General features: G+C 38.6%; 1 protein-coding gene across 3 annotated transcripts in view; it reads left to right on the top strand.

The window, feature by feature from the left end:
• Positions 1-21,118, top strand: part of UBE2E2 (ubiquitin conjugating enzyme E2 E2) — a 351,397-nt gene that overhangs the window by 316,701 nt on the left and 13,578 nt on the right. For 2 of the 3 annotated variants that reach the window (XM_081825770.1, XM_081825772.1), the window contains one exon: positions 1,496-1,588. The exons of the other annotated variant lie outside the window; for it this stretch is intronic. In XM_081825770.1, the coding sequence (XP_081681896.1) occupies positions 1,496-1,588 (93 nt within the window). The remainder of the gene's footprint in view (positions 1-1,495; positions 1,589-21,118) is intronic. 3 annotated transcript variants of the gene reach the window in all.

The following is a 21,118-nucleotide window of genomic DNA, read 5'->3' as shown; positions in this document are numbered from 1 at the left end:
TGTTGATCTTTTGCTTAGATGATCTGTCCATTTCATTGAGGGAGGTGTTAAAGTCCCCTACTATTACTGTATTGTTGTCGATGTGTTTATTTGCTTTTGTTATTAATTGGCTTATATAATTGGCTGCTCGCATGTTAGGGGCATAGATATTTACAATTGTTAGATCTTCTTGTTGGATAGACCCTTTAAGTAGAATATAGTGTCCTTCCTCATCTCTTATTATAGTCTTTGGTTTAAAATCTAATTTGTCTGATATAAGGATTGCCACCCCAGCTTTCTTTTGATGTCCATTAGCATGCTAAATGGTTTTCCACCCCCTCACTTTCAATCTGGAGGTGTCTTTACATCTAAAATGAGTCTCTTGCAGACAACATATCGATGGGTCTTGCTTTTTATCCAATCCTGATACCCTGTGTCTTTTGATTGGGACATTTAGCCCATTTACATTCAGGGTAACTATTGAAAGATATTAATTTAGTGCCATTGTATTACCTGCACAGAGGAATTGTTAATGAAACTGCTCTGTATTTTGTTAGTAGTTGTCTAATATCCTTGGGGACCAGGTGTAGAGACTGGAAGGAATAGTGATACTCTTAAGGTGAAGCATTAGATTTTTCCTTCTGACTGCAAATAGAAATAGCCAAAGCAGTGTGAACCACTGGACTTTTGCTTACATTCTCACACCAGCTTGTTCATTACTGCCTTCTCCAGACTGCCTCCTTCACAAATTCCAAGAGAAGAAGCAATTGAGAGAAAGAGAATGAACCACATCAGAGGTCATCTAAGAAGGAATGTAATTCCACATCATTTTTTGCAAGAGATAGAGACTAGACCTTCTTATATATAGCTGTTTCCCAGCCTTTGTGACCCTGCAATGCTTTCTTACTCATCTTTGGCCTGTCCACATTAGCCCAGGGACTCTTTTGTGCTTTACTTCCTGTAGTGTGTTATATAAAAACAATTGATCTACTGTATGTGTTTTCAGAGTACATTCGTACAAACTCCAGCTTCACCCAGGCTCTGATTTGACTCCTCCCTCAAGCCTGAAGTTTATCCTTATCCTCCGTAAGAGTCACTGAGCTGGAGCTAATGGCAAAGTGAAATGGACCAGCCCATATTTATTTCCTTAGGACAGAGCTTTGTGGTGTATCTATTCTTGGTTAGTCTTTCTCCTTTCTTCCTTTTCCTATTAGCCAGTCTCCTCTTTTTCTGTATTTTCAGCCTCTTTGTTTTTCTGCTGCTGCTTCTCTTTTTCTTTTCTTTTTTTAATCCTAATTGGTCACCTCCTGCTCTCCCTCTTCTTTTAACCTTTCTTTCACCCAGAAAAATGTTTTCAAAAAAAGAAAGAAAAGAAGGATATCCAAACTATTTTTTTATTTGTTTTTATTTTAAGAGAGCTTTATTTAGTATTCTATCTGTAACCATATGACTTAGCTTGTAGTGTCTGTTGGCCTAGTATAACCTTGGAATATTCCATTTCATTTCACGTGCCAAGCAATGGCTCCTGTCCATCTGGTGTGCCAGGGCAGGAATGGCCATCACCTCTCAGAAGCGTATGGTGTCAACTCTGAAAATGTGGCTGAACCCTGTGAGTAATGTTGGAGTTGTTGCCATTCTTAGCCAGTACATACCTTCTAATGCCATGGCTTCTTCCTCCAGTTAAACAGTTGCTTTTCTATTTATTTTTTTTAAACAGCTGCTTTTTTAAATCTAATTTGGAAACTATATTAAAGTCCTGTGCTCTGTAAGTAGCATTGCCAAAGCAGTATCACATGCATAGGACAATAATTTCATTTTGATGTTCTGAACTTCTTTGTCCTGTGTATGGATGGCAAGGCTTTAAATGAAAACACTGGCAGAGCACCTGGGTGGTTCAATCGGTTAAGCGTCTGCCTTCGGCTCGGGTCATGATTGTGTGGTCCTGGGATCGAGTCCAACGGCGGGCTCCCTGCTCAGTGGGGAGTCTGCTTCTCCCTCTGCTCATGCTCACTCTCTCTCTTCTCTCTCTTCTCTCTCTCAAATAAATAAAATATTTTTTAGAATAAATAAATAAAACCCTGGAGTTAGTCTATAGTGTAAGATGGTTTATGTTGTATAGCTCTAAACTGTTACCCCTCATCGCATTTATGCCTGACTTCTCTAAGTAGTAGTGACATACCTTTGCCTGTATACGTCTTTTCAGCAAACCTTATGATGCCCCTTGCTAGACTGACCAATATCAGATAGATCATGAGCACAATGAAGGTTGTACCTTGCCATGTTAAAAAAGATTAAGTCAAAGGAGCTAAATTACACTGAATTTTGAAGATGTCAAGAAACCTACAGTGTTGCCCAGCCCTCTCACTCACTAGATAAATTGGTGCCCTCATTTGTGAATTGAAAATAGTACTTCTGACCCTGACTATCTTGCAACATTATTGTAAAGATAAAGTGGTGTGTATAGACCTCTGTAAACATTTTGAAGTCTAGGAGTATCCTTGTATAGATGTATTGAACTGAAGGTCTGTATTAGCTCTGCAAGTGGCAGTGAACCTGGCCTCTGAGATGTCTTAAAAAAAAAAAAAAAGCCGTTTTGTTTCTTGTACAAAATCTTTTAAATGGGCTATTCATAGTTTTGTGAGTTTGGAGTTTCTTTTTTTTTTTTTTAAAGTTTTTTTTCTTTTTATTTGATAGAGAAAGACACAGCGAGAGAGGGAACACAAGCAGGGAGTGGGAGAGGGAGAAGCAGGCTTCCTACCGAGCAGGGAGCCCGATGCGGGACTCGATCCCAGGACCCTGGGATCATGACCTGAGCCGAAGGCAGACGCTTAAGGACTGAGCCACCCAACTGCCCCTGGAGTTTCATATATGATGGAATTTATCTTCTAGAAGGAAAACTAATAGGAAAAATGAATTATAATTCAAACTTAGTGATTTCAATTTGCTTTAGGCTCCTATCTTTATAATCTAAAAAATTTTAATATTTAATGTTACCTTCTGTCATCTATAAAATGAAGCCTGCTTCTTTATTCACAGTCCACACCATGCACAAACTGTATGCAACCCCATCTGGCCAAAGAACTTCCCAAGAAACTTTGCCTTATTTCAGGTCAACCAAGCCTTTTTAAACCTTTACTCCCACTCTTGTTGTTCCTTTGCTTTTACCCTGTATAAAATACGTCTCAGACCCCAAAACAGCTTAAAATTTGTCAGGATATTATATCGGATGACAGATTCCTGAAGTTCAGAGACTATGTGTGACTAAGGTAGAAGTGAAACCTAGCTATTTTTAGCCAGGTTTAAGTAAATTTAATTACTGAACCTAGATATACTTTATTATCTGGATTGTTTGTAATGTTTTTAAAATACAGCAGAGTGGACTTCGGCTTCTGGCCACAAAGAAATAACAGGAATTAGATTTATACTCTTACCTTAACCAACTAGAAAACCAGACACTGAACTGTTGTTCAGCCCAAGACCAAGATCCCTGAGAGAGGAGAAACAAATGTGAACCCCACTCACTGCCTAGGGGTAGTTTCCAGGCTGCAGTACAGGGAGGAAGAAACCAAAGAGAACACCCAACAGTCTCACTGAGTTGAGGAGACAGAGATAGGGGTTTGGGAAAACCCAAGTGGCTTGTGTTTGTGGGGCAGAGACTCAGAGAAGAGAGACTGCACAGAGAGAATGCTCCAGAAACTGAAAAAGGAGCCCCTCGAGTCTTTGGCTAAGTTTAGATCTCTGCGTATGTCAGAAGAAGCCACTTGGGGCCATGGAAAGAATCTGCACAAAGGAGTAGGCCAAATAATTCCTAGAGCTCACACAAGTCTGTGAGGGAAAGACCTCCCAATAAGCAGGAGGAATTTCTGTAATCCGCAGAAAATACTGTGTTAATAGGGATAAATTATCTCTGCACTAAAGGCTGCTCTGTACCTACCCTAACAAACTTTAAGAGCAAGCTTGAAAGGATCAAACTTTGCCTACATACTAGATCAAAGTACACATTCTTTAAGGGAATACAACAAATTCCAACACCCAACAATGTAAAATTCAGTGTTGTACATCCAATAAAATATTACTGGGCATTTGAAAAGCAGGAAAAATAGAATCTGTACTGGGAGAAAAATTAATCCTTAGTACCAGACCCAGAAATGACAGAGATGATGGAATTAGTAGGCAAGAATGCTAAAACAGTTATTATAAATAAATTCCATATGCTTAAGAAGGTAGGGGGAAACACAAACATGGTGAGGAGAAAAACAAAATATGAAGAAGATGGAAATGAAACTTCTAGAGATTAAAAATATAGTATCATGTTAAAAGTTCATTGGATAGAATTAACAGCAGATTGCATACAGTAGAAGAAAGGTGAACATAGTGATAGAAACTATCAATAATGAAGCAAGAGAAATAAAAGCCTAAAAAATAAAATGAACAGAGCCTCAATGAGCTGTGAGATGACATCAGGTTATATAACATACTTGTACCTGGAGTCCCAGAAAAGGAAGTTAGGAAAGAAAAAATATTTTAAAAAATAAAGGGAGGAACTTCCAGTTCCAGTAACAGGGACAACCATATTTACCCTCCCTCCTGAAACAACCACAAGAGACAAAATATATAAAACAATGGTTTTCAAGACACAGGGCTCAGGCAGGAAAGGTCAGTGATCCCTGATACATGGTAGGAAACAAAGTGGGCCCTAGACTACTGCCCTGTGAGAGTTTCCATCCATGGTTCTAGAAAGGGAGCCAGGGTGGACTCCAGCAGACTCTCTGAGTTGAGCAAACAGAACTGAGTCCAAGAAAATTGAGGCAGTGAGAGTTCAAAAGACAGAGTACAGAGAGGAGAGAGCTGCATGCACGGAGGGAACCCCAAATATCTGCAGAAGGTACCCCTCAAGTATTGTCGAGAGTATGGATCACATGCATACAAGGAAACCACCCAAGTTCAGGGAACTGATTTGTTTCCCTCTTTGCCACTTGGTGAGGGATGGATTCCCATCCTAGGGTTATGGGGTTTGGCCAAACACACAACACCCAACACTGGACAGATGAGATTGACAAGAGTTTATTAATCACTTACATTCTTAGCCTTGTGGAGCAGGACATCACACATCTTGCAGGGTCACATGGGGATTGCCCTCCAAAACAGAGGGAGCAACCAAGGGCTGTGGGAGGCAGGCTTTGTAGTCTCAAGAGTGCAGAGCACTCCCTGGTTCCTGCAGGAGGATGTGATTGGTTTGTTTGAATAATGCCATAGTCTGGCAGGAAATTGAATTCCACTATTCAGTGATAAGCAGGAACTATTCCCGGTGTCCATGATAAAGAGAGCTATTCAAGTAGAGGCCTTTATCCTGGAAACAGAATTAGGAAGAGAATGTGTGGTTATGCCATTTGAAGCCTTCCTGGTTTGCCTGACATGTTGAGGCAGCACATAATGCTGGGCCTTAATTTTAGGTCTTATACTATAAGAACCATCCTAAAGGATTAAAGGAAATAGTGCCTTTTTCCATCAGCCAGACTAGACAAATTCATAATTCATGGGACATTTGGATATACAGGAAGAAGTTGCCTTAGATTATGGAAAATAATTAGCCCTGGACTAAGTATGCACTGCTTCAGCCTACCTACCTGGTCATAAAAGCAAAACTAGACAGGGCTAAAATGTCTCCAAGAACAAAGCTCAAGAATGTCTATAAGAATACAAAAATAAAGGGCACCTGGGTGGCTCAATTGGTTAAGCATCTGACTCTTGATTTCAGCTCAGGTCACGATCTCAGGGTCGTGAGATTGAGCCCAGTATTGGGCTCCATGCTGGGCATGGAACCCATTTAAGATTCTCTCTCTCTCAGAAAAAAAAAAAGAATTCAAAAATAAAAAACTTAATAACTAATTTTAAAGAATATACAAAAATATCTAGCACCCAACAGGGTAAAATCCACAATGTCTGGAATCCAAAGATGATCATCGTGCAAAGAAGCAGGAAAAGATGATGCATGGTAAGGAGCATAACCACTTACTAGAAACTGACCCAGAACTGACACAGATGTTAGAATTAGATTAAATAATGGTTGATAATTTTCTGAATTTGATGAGAACTTTAAACACACATATCAAAGAAGTTTGATGAACCTCAAGCAGAAGAAACATGAAGAGAACCACACCCAGGCACATTATATCAAATTGCTGAAGAGTGATAAAGTGAAATTCTTAAAAGCAGCCCCCCCCCAAAAAAAATGGTCATTTTATTAAAAAGAAGCAAAGATAATAATGACAGCAAATGTCTATTGAAAAACTGTTCAGACCAGAAGATGGTCAAACTACATCTTTAAAGTACTAAAGGAAAAACTGTCAACCTAGAATTCTATACCCACACATTCTAAAGTAAAATTTGGCATTGGAGAAAGACCTTTATAATAAGCAAGATAAAAACCCAAAAAAGCATAAAGAAAAAGATCAACAGATTTGACTATGTGAAAATTGTTTAATTCTATATGTCAAAAATACCGTAAGTTGTTCACAGATAGCAGTCTTGCAATATATATAATGAGCAGAGAGTTAATATGCCCAAAGAGGAAGAACTATAAATCAGCAAGGGAAAACCAGCAACTTGGTAAAAGATTGGGAAAATGATCTAAGCAAGCAATGCATAGAACCCAAAATATAACCAAGAAACAAAGCAAAAGATCTTCAGACTCTAGTAAATACCAACTGAAATGAGATTTCTTTTTTTAATCACTGGATTGACAAAAATCAAAAGATTAATAACATCCTATTTGGGGAGGGTGCTGGGAAAGGCAGGTTTATACACTTTTTAGGAACATAAATTGGTACTACCTTTTTAAAGATAATTTGGCGGCACCTGTCAAAATGTAAAATGCATGTAACCTCTGACCAGCAATCTCACTTCTGGGAATCCATCCTGTAAAAATACAAGTGCTCTAGGATATAGGCACAAGGAATACTCCACAACATTATTTATAATAGCAACAAACTGGGGAAGTTCTTACTGTGCATCATTAGGGAATGGTCAAATAGATGCTCTGTAACCCTGAAAAAGAGAGAAGGTAAATCCACAATAGAATGCAGTTTGATCTATTAAAAAATAAAAGTGGTCATACAACATAAACACCCTCACACGTATTAGACTATAAAACACATAGAAAATTTTTAGAAGTATACATACAAAACTGTTAAAAAGCAGTTACCCTCTGGGGAATTGGAATTTGAAGGTGTAAGGTAAGAGAGGATTTTCATGATTTACTTGATATTTTCATGATATTTGTTTTATTGTTTGAATTTTTAAGGGTTAGTAAATAATTTAAAATTTTTATATAATTAAAAATTGTTTTAAATAATATTAGTAAATGAAAATGAGAAAGCCTAAAGTTAGATTTTAGCTGATGAAAGGGCAAGCTTTTAAGTTAGCTTCTGAAGGATTTGTAATTTTTAATATGTTCAGATATATCCAGGTCTTAAACTTCATGTAAAGTAAATGCTTGAGAATTGACTAGTATGTCTTTTGCTTAATAAGAACCAAAATACCATGTGTTAAACCAGGCAAAAACTTACGTTGTGGTAGAAAGGTGTAAATAACTATTCTATTCAAACTTGCAGTAAGTTGTTACCAGGACTGTACTTTGTGAATGTTCTCTGTACCTCTTTATAGTTTCAAAGCATCAGCTTTTTCCATTCACTCAAGTCGTCGATGATTCATTCCTAAAATTATGAAGTTTCCCCTGTGTCTTGAGGAATTACTTTTTTAATGAATAATTAGTGATGTGTGTATTTACTGCTTACCTGTGTTAATTTACAGAGCCTTAGAAACTCATTGGGAAATAAAAACACATTTCAGAATTAAAGAAGAATTAATTTCCACTTTTTTCAAGGGGTTTTAGTAAAGAAGTGTTGCTTCAGCTCCTCTTTGATGTCAGCAAAGTGATTCCTAGAGCTGTACCCTCTTGAGAACAAGGGAGCATAGGAACAGGCATCATCTTTCATCTACTAGGCATCAGGGAAAAATGTAGCCCTCTTATTTCTTCTATGGTCTTCCTAATAGAAATTAGAATGCTTTTTGAGAAATTTTAATTTTTACTTTTAAAATGTGTATTGTATGTTTATTTTAATATATCATTTCCGTGACATATATTGCCTTTGTAGTAATCAACCAAAAGATAGGATGGAAAAAAATTTTTAACACCAAGAAGGAAATTCTTAAGTGGCTATAACGTTTTCTTCTTTAAATGTTCTCTAGTCTAACATTCTTTAAATAGTTATAGAGGCAGTAGGTGTTATGCAATTTAAGTAGTCAAATAAGTGATAACATTATTATCCCCCATGCTGTCATCCCACCCCCAGACAACCTATTTACAGTGTAGATTTTCTATTTGTGGCCCAGGAGATAAAAATTAGGTCTGACTTCATGTCTTAATTATGAATCCACATGACCACAGATGGGTTCTCACCAGCCACCATTTAATGATTTCACTGCCCGTGAAAACAAATATTTTTATGATGGGAAAAAACTTAGACCAAGATCTGAGTATATCTCGGTTAGTACCAAGGCATGGAGACTGCATGTGGGGCAGTGCCTGAACCGAAGCAGATCCTTAGGCATCACCCAGGTGGCCCTTGGTCGTTGTCAGGGTCATCACTGGACTCGAGGGGGAAGGAAAATGTCCTATAGGTTGTCCCTGGGGAAGCCATAAAATATTGCCTTTCAAGAATCACTATCCAGGGGCCCCTGGGTGGCTCAGTCAGTTAAGCATCTGCCTTCAGGTCAGGTCATGATTTCGGGATCCTGGGATTGAGCCCTGTGTCGCTTCCCTGCTCAGCAGGGAGCCTGCTTCTCCCTCTCCGTCTGCCCCTCCCCCTGCTTGTGTGCACACACCTACCGAGTACCAGGCACTATATTCAGTGCTTCTCATTAGTTTTCTCATTTAATCCTCTCAACCACCTTATGAGGTAGACACTAATGTTACCTGCTTTTTATACATGAGAAAACAGGCTCAGAGAGTTCAAGTGATTTGTCCAGGTAAGGATGGTCAGAACGTACTTACGAGTAAGGAGTTTGATTCTGGATCCTAAGCTCTTAACAGCCTGGTTACATGGCCCCAGCCATGATCTCTGTGTGACACGTCTGAGATGTGGCTTCTGTGCATGGACACCACATTGATGCCTTAAGCTCAGTCACTTGGTTGTTCAACAAACATTTACCAAACTCTGGTTTAGGCTCAAGGCCAGGGAAAGAAAGAGGGAGTAGTTAAAATACTCAGGTAAAAGTCCCTCTGTTATTTTTTTCTTTTTTTTTTAATTAACATATAATATATTATTTGTTTCAGGGGTACAGGTCTGTGATTCATCAGTCTTACACAATTCACAGCGCTCACCATAGCACATACCCTCCCCAATGTCCATCACTCAGCCACCCCATCTCTCCCACCCCCCTCCACTCCAGCATCCCTCAGTTTGTTTCCTGAGATTAAGAGTCTCTTACGGTTTGTCTCCCTCTCTGGTTTCATCTTGTTTCATTTTTCCCCTCCCTTCCCCTATGATCCTCTGCCTTGTTTCTCAAATTCCACATATCAGTGAGATCATACGATAATTCTCTTTCTCTGATCGACTTATCTCACTTAGCATAATATCCTCTAGTTCTATCCATGTCCTTGCAAATGGCAAGATTTCATTTTTTGATGGCTGCATAATATTCCATTGTATATATATATACACCACATATATACCACATATTCTTTATCCATTCATCTGTTGATGGACATCTAGGCTCTTTCCATAGTTTGGCTATTGTGAAAGTCCCTCTGCTTTTGAGAAGATTAAAATACAAGAGTGTGACAGTACTCAAATTATCACAAAACCAGAAGTTGTGGCCAGAACATGTATTCACCATGAGGGCCACGGTGACCAATGATGGAAGCCCTCTGCCTTGGGGATGCCTGCTCCACCAGGATATCCTGCAGTAGAAACCACTCCACCCACACAATCCTGAGGCTAGAGTACATGGTGCTCCTTATAGGGAGTCCAGAATGCTTTTATCAACATTTCTGCAGTGTCCAGCCGTTTGGCTGGGTAGGACACTCAACACCGTTAATTCAAGGGGTAGAAGCATGGAATGGGGCATGATATAACTTAACTCCACTCTTTCTTAGTCATCAGACTCCCTTACCAGTGTGGGTCCTTAATAGCCGAACACATTAGACCCAAGAGGTGAACCCAGCACATTCCACTGCCCTTCCATCTGCCCCAAACAAAGGTGACTTGTCTCCTTGAACCCCCCTATTCAGAGGACCCTAGCAATCTGTACAAAGAGTTCATGAAGAGAAAGAGGAGAACTCTGCATGGGCAAGATTCCAGAAGCTGGTTTTAAGACAAATCACCCTCAAACATGGCATTGTTCTTAACTGATTTATTCATCACCAAAATCCATTGTAGCACACTCACATTCACATTTTATAATGTACACATTACTCCAAATCTCCTCTGGGAACACAGTTTAAATTGTGGGCTCAGGATTGCCTGGCTTAGGGTAAGGTAGAAGAAACTACCTTTGTAGTTCTGAAGGACTTCAGAACCTTTATCCAGACAGGAGTGGTGTGGAAGTGCTCCCTGCATATATTCTGTGTAGCTTCCATTTTCTTCTGTGTTTAGTAGTACATCTGCCAGTATTGACATCTGGTGATTATAAGGTTCTAATATCTTTTCCAAGGTACCTCTAGCTACAGGATATCTTGCTGTTGGCATTGTAACAGCACTCTGCAAGTCTGTCTTGAATGAATGTCCAGGGGTTAGCAATCTTTTCAAATTATTTTTCATCTACCCCAGTGTTTTCACAGTATTCTATTTACATACTTGCCTTCACACAAATTATTCTCACAGATTTCTGAATGTAAAATAATTTTCCTATTCACTATAAAAGTAGTCATTTAAAATTGGCCCATTAATAAATAGCCATTGCAGTTATTATTAATTACTGTAATTTTAGAGAATCCTCACGCACTCAATTCAACACATTTATTTTTAGCGCCAAAACTTGGAAGGAACTATACTAGACATTACAGGAGATTCTGTGAGGGCTATGATCACTACTACTATGGGAAATATTCTTCTAGCTATTACAATGTAATGGAGGGTGGGTCGGGAATAAGGGAAGTACATAAATAGCATATTGTCTCATTGGAGCTTGGAGAGGGTGTGGTTAGCAAGGATGGGGGCAGCTGGAGAGGATTATCCTGAAGGAGTATAGGACAAAAAAATGTGTGGATAAGAATGTGAGAAGGATGGCTGACCAGAGAGGACTTGCATGTCAGGAAAAGAGGATGGAGGTGTGAAACATTCCTACAATTGGCCCCCAGGCCCAGGAAAAGCAGCTTCTGAGGGTGTGCTATTCACTGAACTGTTAGTAAAACAAAATGCTAGAATAGGAATCAGTGCAAAAGAACTGTGTCCTTTTAAAATTCATATGTTAAAGCCCTAACCTCCAATGTGACTGTATTAGGAGATAGGGACAATAGGAGGTAATTAAGGTTAAACAAGGTCATAGGGGTGAAGCCTTTACTAATAGGATTAGTGTCCTTACATGAGGAGGCACCAGAAAGCCCTCTCTTCTCCCTGTCTTGTGAGCACACAGGGAGAAAGTGGCTGTCTCTACAAGGCAGGGAGACAGTCCTCACTAGAAACCGAATTGACCCACACCTTGATCTTGGACTTCCAAGCCTCCAGAATTCTTAGAAATAAGTTTTTGTTGTACAAGCCACCCAGTCTATGGTATTTTGTTATGACGGACTGAGCACACTAATACAGGGTGTATATAAAGTTTCAGTCAGAATGTTGGTAAAAATATTCTGCATTGTATACCAATTCCAAAGGACTGTGGGTGTTGACTAGACCTGGATTTCCTCAATTTATTTAAGACGCAGCACTACCCACTGGTCTTGAAGGAGGACCTGCTGTTTATTTTATCCCAAATTTTAGACATAAGGGCAGGAATTGATCTTCCTCCTCATCTTACTTACTCTTAGCAAGATGTCCTGCATTATAGAAGGCTCCTGGTAAATATCTGCTTGACTGAATTAAGATGTCGCTATTATTGAGGCACAAGGGAAAGAGGGCCTAAACAAGGAAGTCACCAAGGAGAGGTTTGGGGTTTGAGCATTTCTGCAGTCTCAAGAACTAAGTAGTTAGGAGGTAGCACAGAAAAGATGTACGTTCATGCATGCATTCCTACCCTGCGGCTCAGTGTCTGCACAATCAGGAATCCTGGTTCTCTTCATTATGAATAGTCTAGATCACTGTTTCTTATTTTGTGATGACTTTTTTACAAATTGTAATTTTGAACTTTTAAGAATATAAGGTTTTGTGACATCTCTACTAGCTAACTTCATCTCTCCATCAGTTTTTACCACATGAATGAAGCGCAGACTGGAATGCTCTTGAGTTACCATTCAAGGCTTTGAACATGTAGCCATGGCCATAAATCATCCAGAAAAACACTGACCTCTAGGATGACTAAAATTCTAGAAGCCTGTTTTCCTCCACTTCCTGCTATTTTCAGCCAGTCATCTTAACTACTAACACATTTACATGTTACCATAGGAGCTATTCATTTTATAACAAAATGAATTTTCCAGAATATGTTAATAGTATTTACCATATAAAATTATTCATGTTTAAAAAGTCCTTTATTTTATGAATTTATAATAAACATTTTCTTATTCTTAATCACCTTGATTATATCCACCCTAAGGTCTTCATATCAAATTTGAAGATGATTTTGGGGGGGGTGTTCTTTTGTATAAATCATAAAATTAATCTAAGTTTAATAAGGTAGCAAAATCAGTAAGTTACTTGACAGGCTTCCATTGTTAACATAGCCCAAAATGCTCTGCATTTTCTTTTTTATGGAATGATAGAAACCTTTGGTCACATGTTAGTAAAATAAAATGCTAGAATAGGAATCAGTGCAATTATAAAGTTTATAACCTTTTGAGACAAAAAGAGGATAACTACAAAGAAGCATGACTTGTGGGCATGGAGTGAAGCAGTTTCCCATCACAGTGTCTTAAGTTTTTTTAATGTCTTGTCACAGTACTTCAGTATGCTTGTAGCCATAACTATGGTGCTTTTGTTTTGGTCAATGATTTTTAACCTCCCATTCGCGTGAATAAACTGACACAGCTCTTAAAATGGATTGTACATAACCATCCAAAATTGGACATCTGTTTCCGGAGGAAATGGTTTGGTTTTCTATATGCCTCTGTCCCATTCTTATTTTTTTTCCAATCACCAATAATAGTTCTTTGGATTTTTGAGACATGAGAAGGCTTTCTCAAAAGCAGTACCTGACAAAACCTCAGAAATAAACATGAAAAGAAAGCAGATTAGAATTGTTGATATTGTATCAGTGTTAAAAACCACCTGATCCTCGATTTAAGATGAAATTAGTGTTAGACAAAATTCAGCTGAATAAATTTAAAATTCAAATTGGCTTTATTCAATGATTCATGGATTGAGCAGCATCCCATCTAGCAAATAGAAAGGAGCTCCAAGGAGCTGAACAAAAGAGAAGGCTCTCATAGGCAGAAGGGGTCAGGGATAAGGAAAAAGCAAACTACCCCATCTTTCTTTGGGGGAAGAAATCCTGTTAGGTGGATTATACCTCACTAGAACTGACCAGGAAATTCCAGACTGACCAGTTAAGATTCCATTCCTGGGAAGGACTGAAATGGCAGTTAGGTTAGGTATTCAGTCTTGGTTTGCTGACTTGGGCTTAGCACAAGAGACTCCATTTTGAGCTTGTTGTGTCTTTTTTAACAGCAGTATTATGTACATTCATTAAGTTTATATGAAGTTAAAGATTCATCCTTAAAATCTATAATACTAGGGTTTAGAATTTTATCCCTTATGCCACTCAAGTGGCTAAACTGTATATATCTTAGGAATCCAGCATTTCTTCCTCAATGCCATCAAAATTTATACACACACACACATACACACACACATTTTTTTTTAAGATTTTATTTTTAAGTAATCTCTACACCCAACTTGGGGCTCAAACTCATGACCCTGAGATCAAGAGTCACAAACTGAGCTAGCCAGCCAGGTGCCCCCAAAATTTATATTTTAAATTAACTCATTAAAGTTCTACACAGGGGGCGCCCAGGTGGCTCAGTCAGTTAAGCATCTGCCTTCGGCTCAGGTCATGATCCCAGGGTCCTCAAAATTTATATTTTAAATTAACTCATTAAAGTCCTACACAGGGGGTGCCTGGGTGGCACAGTCGGTTAAGCATCTGCCTTTGGCTCAGGTCATGATCCCGGGGTCCTGGGATCAAGCCCCATGTCGGGCTCTCTGCTCGGGGGGAGCCTGCTTCTCCCTCTCCCTACCACTCCCCCTGCTTGTGCTCTCTCTCTCTCACTGTCAAATGAATAAATAAAATCTTTTTTAAAAAATTAAATAAAATCCTACACAGTTTTAAAACAAATACTAACATTTTGTGATTCTGGAATATTGCACACAGAATCAGTATGTTCTGTAACATTATTCCTTTCTTTACCTATCAGTAATGTATTTCATACAATTGATGAGATTCAACTTTCTAGTCATTTACTCAATTTTCCAAAAATAAGGATCCTAGCAGACCTCATCCATAACTTTTTTCAAAGGTAAATTCTCAGTTCTTTATTAGCAAGTTAGTCTGTCATTGTATTTCTCTACTCTCTTGTCCACAAACGAGGCTTAAGTAGCCTTCCTTGGAGTTTATAAGGATATGACAAATTCCATTAGAAAGTCAATCTAGTTTTTTATGTCTCTTGACATCAGTACACTAGGTCAGCCTGTGTCTGAGAGGAGCATGTCAAAATGGCTGTCTTACTGCATTTCTCATTGTTATACTCTGGGTTGATATCCCTTGAAGGTTATATTATAGATCATTTTATCAAAGGCACGCCAACAATAGTAGCTGCGCAAGCGTTGGTTCCGCCTAATGAGATATGTCCTCCAAAGCCACTAACGGCTTGATGCCCCAACAAAACCTGGTTGCCTAAATACTTCACCATGACTTCGGGCTAGTATCAGACTTACCATGTCCGATCTGCACATTTCATTCTCAGACCTCAGAAGTACACTGCCTAGTATCTTCTATTCTGTAAGTATAGGGTGAAAGCCCAAATAAATTCAAGTATACAAAAACTGTACTTTATTATTGCTTCTCCTCTGCCCCTGATTTGTATGCACTGCAGCAAACACATACACAGACTTATCTATAAGTATACATATATATGTTTTCAGTTTGATGCTTGAATCTCAGACTCACTTAAAAATAGTATGGGTGCGCCTGGGTGGCTCAGTCAGTTGAACATCCAACTCTTGGTTTTGGCTCAGGTCATGGTCTCAGGGTTGTGGGATCGAGACCCATGTCAGGCTCTGCGCCTGGCACAGAGTCTGCTTGAGTTTCTCTCCCTCTGCTGCTCCCTCTCCTTGTGCGTGTGTGCTCGCTCACTCTCTCTCTAAGATAAATAAATCTTAAAAAAATAAAAATAATAAATAATAAAAGTAATATGATGTTTGGACCATCCCAAAATCAGTCTCCTGGAAAAGGAGGTTCAAGGTACCATCTCATCAGCAGATTTTCTCAAAAGTGGACTCACCTTGTGGCTATTCAGAGAATTTCATCCTTACTCTAACTTGTGGTATATTGTAGGTGAATGGGAGGGATGATGTGTACCAACTTTTTTAATATGACATAGTTTCTTAGGATCCATTAGTTGGATAATGCCATGCCTGTTCAGGATGAGTGTATTGGTTTGCCTGTTTCCACATTTCTGTTCACTAAAATCTGCTCATCTGAATGTTATTTATTGACTAGCTCAAAGTCTAAAACCAAATTTTTACAACACCTTCATTCCCATGATAAATTAAGTACCATTTCCTAAGAAATTCTAATGAGATCAGTCAAATCATCAGAAAATTGAAGTCTCAACACAAGTGTAATGTAATGATTTGGTGTAGGTATGGGCTAAACATATTGCAACTCATGGACTTTAGTTTTGATGGATTAAAAATAACCAGCTAATGAAATTAAGCACTAAAGTTCTGTGTTGTCCCTGGGGAAACAATGACTCATTTTTGTTTTGGTTTATAGCTTGATTATAAATCTGAAGGTTGGCTTGTTAGTACAGCCAAGCATCTTTTAAGGAATCCAACTGCGTTTCATTAAGCATTTAACATCACTCCCAGGGACAGGCAGTTCTAAAGAGCCATTGAGCATGGAAGACATTAAACATTCATTTTTCTGCCCTGCAATCAGCCTTAACCATGACCTGTCACCCCCACACTAGATTACCTGAGGGTCTTTCTGTGTCAGATATTATATACTAGAGACTTGAACTTAGTACAAATGAGAATTAGACTTAAATTACTAAGCTAATTTTCATTTCCGATTTTAAACAAAACTTAATACCTGCCTCCAGAAATAAGATATAGTCATGTTTAATACCAGCAGCCTGGTCTGTCCTGCCACGAGCAGTTTATACATCCTTCCTTCCTTCCTTTTTTTTTTTCTTATTTTTTTTTTTTGTTACATTGCTGAATAAAAGACACAAACATCTGCTTGTCCCTCCGATAACAGTTTTAAAGTTTGGTTAAAATACTTCACATGAGTTGACAGCGCAGTGGTTTGGTTGCATGTACAGTAGAAATAATCTCTGATCAAGTAAAACGCTGATGCTTAATTCTTTTGTTATCTTTATAGGAATAGTTCTCTAATACTATTTTGATTTATTACTAATTCTTATGATTATCCTGGACTGAGTAGTTTAAATATGGAAAGCCCTATAGGTCCTGGCTGGACCTAATTTGCAAGTGAAAATATAGTCATTGTTCACGCAAATAGTGGGTATATTCTCCTTTAGAGGCCAAAAGGCTATTCAGTATCCCTCTGTATCAATTTATTAATATGGAGCTGGAAGTCTCTCCTAGTGTGCTGAGCAGGTCATATTATTTTCTGTAATGATTTTCTTTTTGAAGCTTTTAACTTAGTGTTTTATCTGAATAAAAAAATTTTTGAAGAATTCAGTAAATTTCAAATTGATAATTTAGGGATGTAAACAAGAATCCTCACTAAAAGTACTCTATAAGTGAAATGTGGCAAGTAGATAAAATTAAAAGGAACATCCACGCTATTAATTTTTTTCATCATAAATAGTCCTTTAGGTATATATTTTCCAGAGGGTTGTATTTGTGGGGGTTTTGGCTTTTGAGTGGTTTTTTTGTTTTGGTTTGGTTTGGGTTTTTTGGTTTTGTTTTTTTGGTTTGATTTGGGGGTATTTTTTTGTGTGTTATGTTTTGTCTTGTTTTTTTTAGACCTAAGTAAGACAGTATAGCATGTTGTCAGTACCAAAAATTTGTTCTCATGACCTCTGACAAAGTGGAGCAAAACTATCAGGTCTAGAGGGCTGATTTAACCTTGCAAAAAAGACATGTATATTTTTAAAGTCATCATCCCTAAGAATAATCACTATGTGTGTGTCTGAAGAATGGCTGTTTAAACTGGGAAAACCTTATAGACACAAATGGTACCTAATTTGCAAGTGAAAATATAATTGTTTATGCAAATGTGAGTTCATTCTCATTTAGGGGCAGTAGGTCTATTCATTGCCTTCCCCCCACCACCACCACCAAAAAATAGAGCTCTAGACATATAATCACTATGCAAATCTAGTCAGCATGTTTATACTGGAAACAAATGTAGCCAATTACAGAAAAATAGGTGGAGTTGTTTTAAGCATTCATTAAATCTCTCAGGGCAAGGGGGTAAATTAAACTTTATAAGGCTGCTGTAAAAATAACTATTTTAGAATTTAAATAGGGTTGTATAATTTAGTGGTGGTTACCAGATTCAATTTTAACACCAAAATGTAGTTTCAAAAAAATACTTCCAATGAAGCCTTGCATCTGGGGACCTGTGGCTGTGCCCACCACACAGCAGTTAAAACTTAGGGCCTCAGCATGTCCCATTTCATGCTGACTCAGGAGTGGCTTTTGAATTTCCAACAAGAATCCCATGTTTTGACCAGTGTTGAATAAATATAGTGGTGGGGTGGGTTAAAACCCCTGTAGGTGAACTCCTGTCAGCATCATCCACAGAGTAAAAAGCATGGTCCCTCCCACCCATTAAATGGTCTGCATAATCACAGCCAAGAAGCCAGTTTTCTGCAACCTGTTTTCTCACTTTTAATGATGTATCTTGGAGAAAGAATTAAAGTAGTAGAATATGAATGTTAAAATGTCATTTGAAAAGCTGAACCATCAGTGCAGGTCAGATATCCATGAAGAATGACTAGCACAGCTAGCTACATAAAACGTAGTCATCAAAAACCAGGCTTCTGGGAAGGGGATGGAAAAGATAAGAGTTGTGTGTCAGACACTGTGCTGGGCCCCTTAGTGGCAGAATGGATGGTGGCTTTCAGCTCTGTGATCTGAAGAACCCCACACTCCTTTTAGTCAAAACACAGAGTGAAATTATGCACATACTCTTTTGTTCCAATTATATTTTGTTAGTTTCATTTCTTTGTGCTAAATGTGGTCTCTATAGTTCTCTTTGAAAATGTACATACCTGTGGAAAAGATGGTACCTTAGATTGACAGTCACATTATGATCAGGTATTCGAACGTTTCCTCTGGGAGAGAAAGGTCTTTTCGGGTCAGGAGGGGAAAATATGCCAGGAAATCAGCCAAATATGGAGGGAGCCAACCAGATACAAGTTGGATTTCCCCTACTTTACAAAGGTGCTATACAGTCAGTTAAAGAGAGGCCCAACTTTGAATTACTACACTGTGGTGAAGAGAGGGAAAGTTGGAGAGTTTTGATGTATGTCCTTGTCGCAAAGTAGGCCAGGCGTTTTTTTTTTTTTAAAAAGAGGCTTGCAGCTCGACTGAGAAGTGTTAAGGTAAAGAAAGGTCAGCAGGTTAGAGAGGCCAGTGCAACAGGGCTTGTTAGGGGTAATCAAAGACCTACTTAGGGAAGCAGCAGGAAGCAGAGTTGGGATTTCCATCCTAGGGAAGTTACAGGGGCCATCTGGTGAGAGAGAAATTGGCTTAAGTCTGAAAAGGTTTAAAATCCAGTTTAAAATGCTGATTAGAAAAATCCCACAATGAGCAGTTTGATCTTTTTTTTTTTTCCCCTTTCTCACATATGGGACAAGGTGATTGTGCCCAAATAATTCAGCATTATTGGAGCACCTGGCAGGCTCAGTAGAGCATGCAACTCTTGATCCTCAGGGGTTGTAAGTCCAAGCGCCACATAAAGTAGAAATTACTTTAAAATAAAATCTTAAAAAAAAAATAAAAAACAGTTCAGCATTATTTTTAAGGAGTTAATGTGTAGACAGATAACTTTGACAAGTGCTTTTTGTCTTACCTCTTTTCTTTCCTCCTTTCTGTGTTTTAAAACACAACCCCACCCCCCACACCATGAGATCAGTGGTTTGTATTTTCTTCTTCAGCAGAGATTGATTTCCCTAGGGAAAACAAGGACACTATAGACCAACCAAACTGTTGTCAGGAGTTGTTGTTCTAAGCCATTAAGATGGAAACCACTTTGCACTGATGCATTGTTTTAATATATAGGCCAGCACTTTACACTTAGCACAAAATTTTTTACCATGAATTATTCTTTTGGGGCAATGATTTCACAGTAATTTATGTTATAGTGTTCTCTTACATTAATATGCTTACTTCTTTTGAAAATATATTTCCTCCAGAAACGGCAAAAACTAAATAGGAAGGAAAATATTAGAACGACCCCTATTGAAGAAAAAAGTATGACTAAGATATTGAAAAAAAAAATTTAATGTGTAAAAACAATCTGGGACATCAGACAGGCTATGGCAAAAGTGCATCTTTGTGTATAGTCAGCCTTGCTACTGGGGTGGGAGGGTGGGTGTGGTAAAGGGAGCAAAGTTGGACAGGAATAGAAAGCTTTGAAAGAGGGACCTTGCATGACCAGGTTTGTGCCTTTAAAGACTAAAGTTTAGTTCATCTGAGAGTGGAGAGACTGAAGACAGACGTTCAAGAACGTATTTTGATGGTCCAGGTAAGAGATGACAGAGGCCATGAAGAGGAAGAGGAGGGGAAGGGCCAGGAGATATTTGGGAATCAGAATCCCCAGGACGTGGTTTCCTAGCCATGTGTGAACTTGGCTATGCCTGGTCTCCCAAAGATTTCTAAGCCAATCTTGGTGAACAAGAAGGATGCGTTCTAAGACCAGTGAATATTATTTAGTCAGTTTCTGGTAGCCAGTGGGTTACCAGAAAAATGGAAAATAATTTACCACTTATGATATATTAGAATTTGTTTGGACATGGTTCTTTCCCTCTATTAGAAGGATACAGTAAGAGTTTGAGTCCTAGAAAAAGACCTGCCCACTTGGCTGAAGCAGAAGTAGGGGAGAACATGTTGCCCAAGGGGTTAAAACAACAACAAGTTCGAGTTCAGACAAGATGTCAGTAAAATGGGAAACCACTGAATACAGACTAAATATAGGAATCTTTATGAATTAAAAGAATTGAAACCTTCAAGGACTAAAAGAGATGAGGAAGCTTGAAGAAAGCAAGAGAACAATTATAAGAAATAGAGCATATTGCCTGCTTTAGACTCGAAGCAGAGATAACTATTAAACCACAAAAAAATGACACCAGGGCTGCCCAGATGTTTACTGTCTGAAGTCAGCAACTTGGAGAGCCACTGATCTTATAGGCATAAAATGTCATTTAGACTTAAGCATGAGGAGGAAGATGCCAGGAACTTGATACCATCTATAAACCAAATTTCGTCCTGATCACTGGATCTAATTACCCATTAATTCACTTATTAAATATTTATTGACTGGTCATCCACAGTGCCCCAGACACTGCTGGTTTTGTGGTAGAAGACTGAGAAAGAAATACTGCCTACCCTCACCGAGAGAGGGGAGTTGGCAAGCACAGTGAGAGACAGAGGTAATGGTTGGGTTCTAACTTCAGCAGAGAATTCAACAACATCCCTTTTGGAGGAGAGGATAAGAGCAGCCTCAGCCCAAATCAAAGCCTACACCCTCAGTGTCATACCTCAGCAGGGACATCATCCACATGGCT

This window comes from Leptonychotes weddellii, chromosome 1, assembly GCF_054177405.1.
Source record: "Leptonychotes weddellii isolate Sample4059 chromosome 1, ASM5417740v2, whole genome shotgun sequence".
Taxonomy (NCBI): domain Eukaryota; kingdom Metazoa; phylum Chordata; class Mammalia; order Carnivora; family Phocidae; genus Leptonychotes; species Leptonychotes weddellii.
Note: the sequence above shows the minus strand (reverse complement) of the source record. Positions and strands in the feature narration are given on the sequence as shown.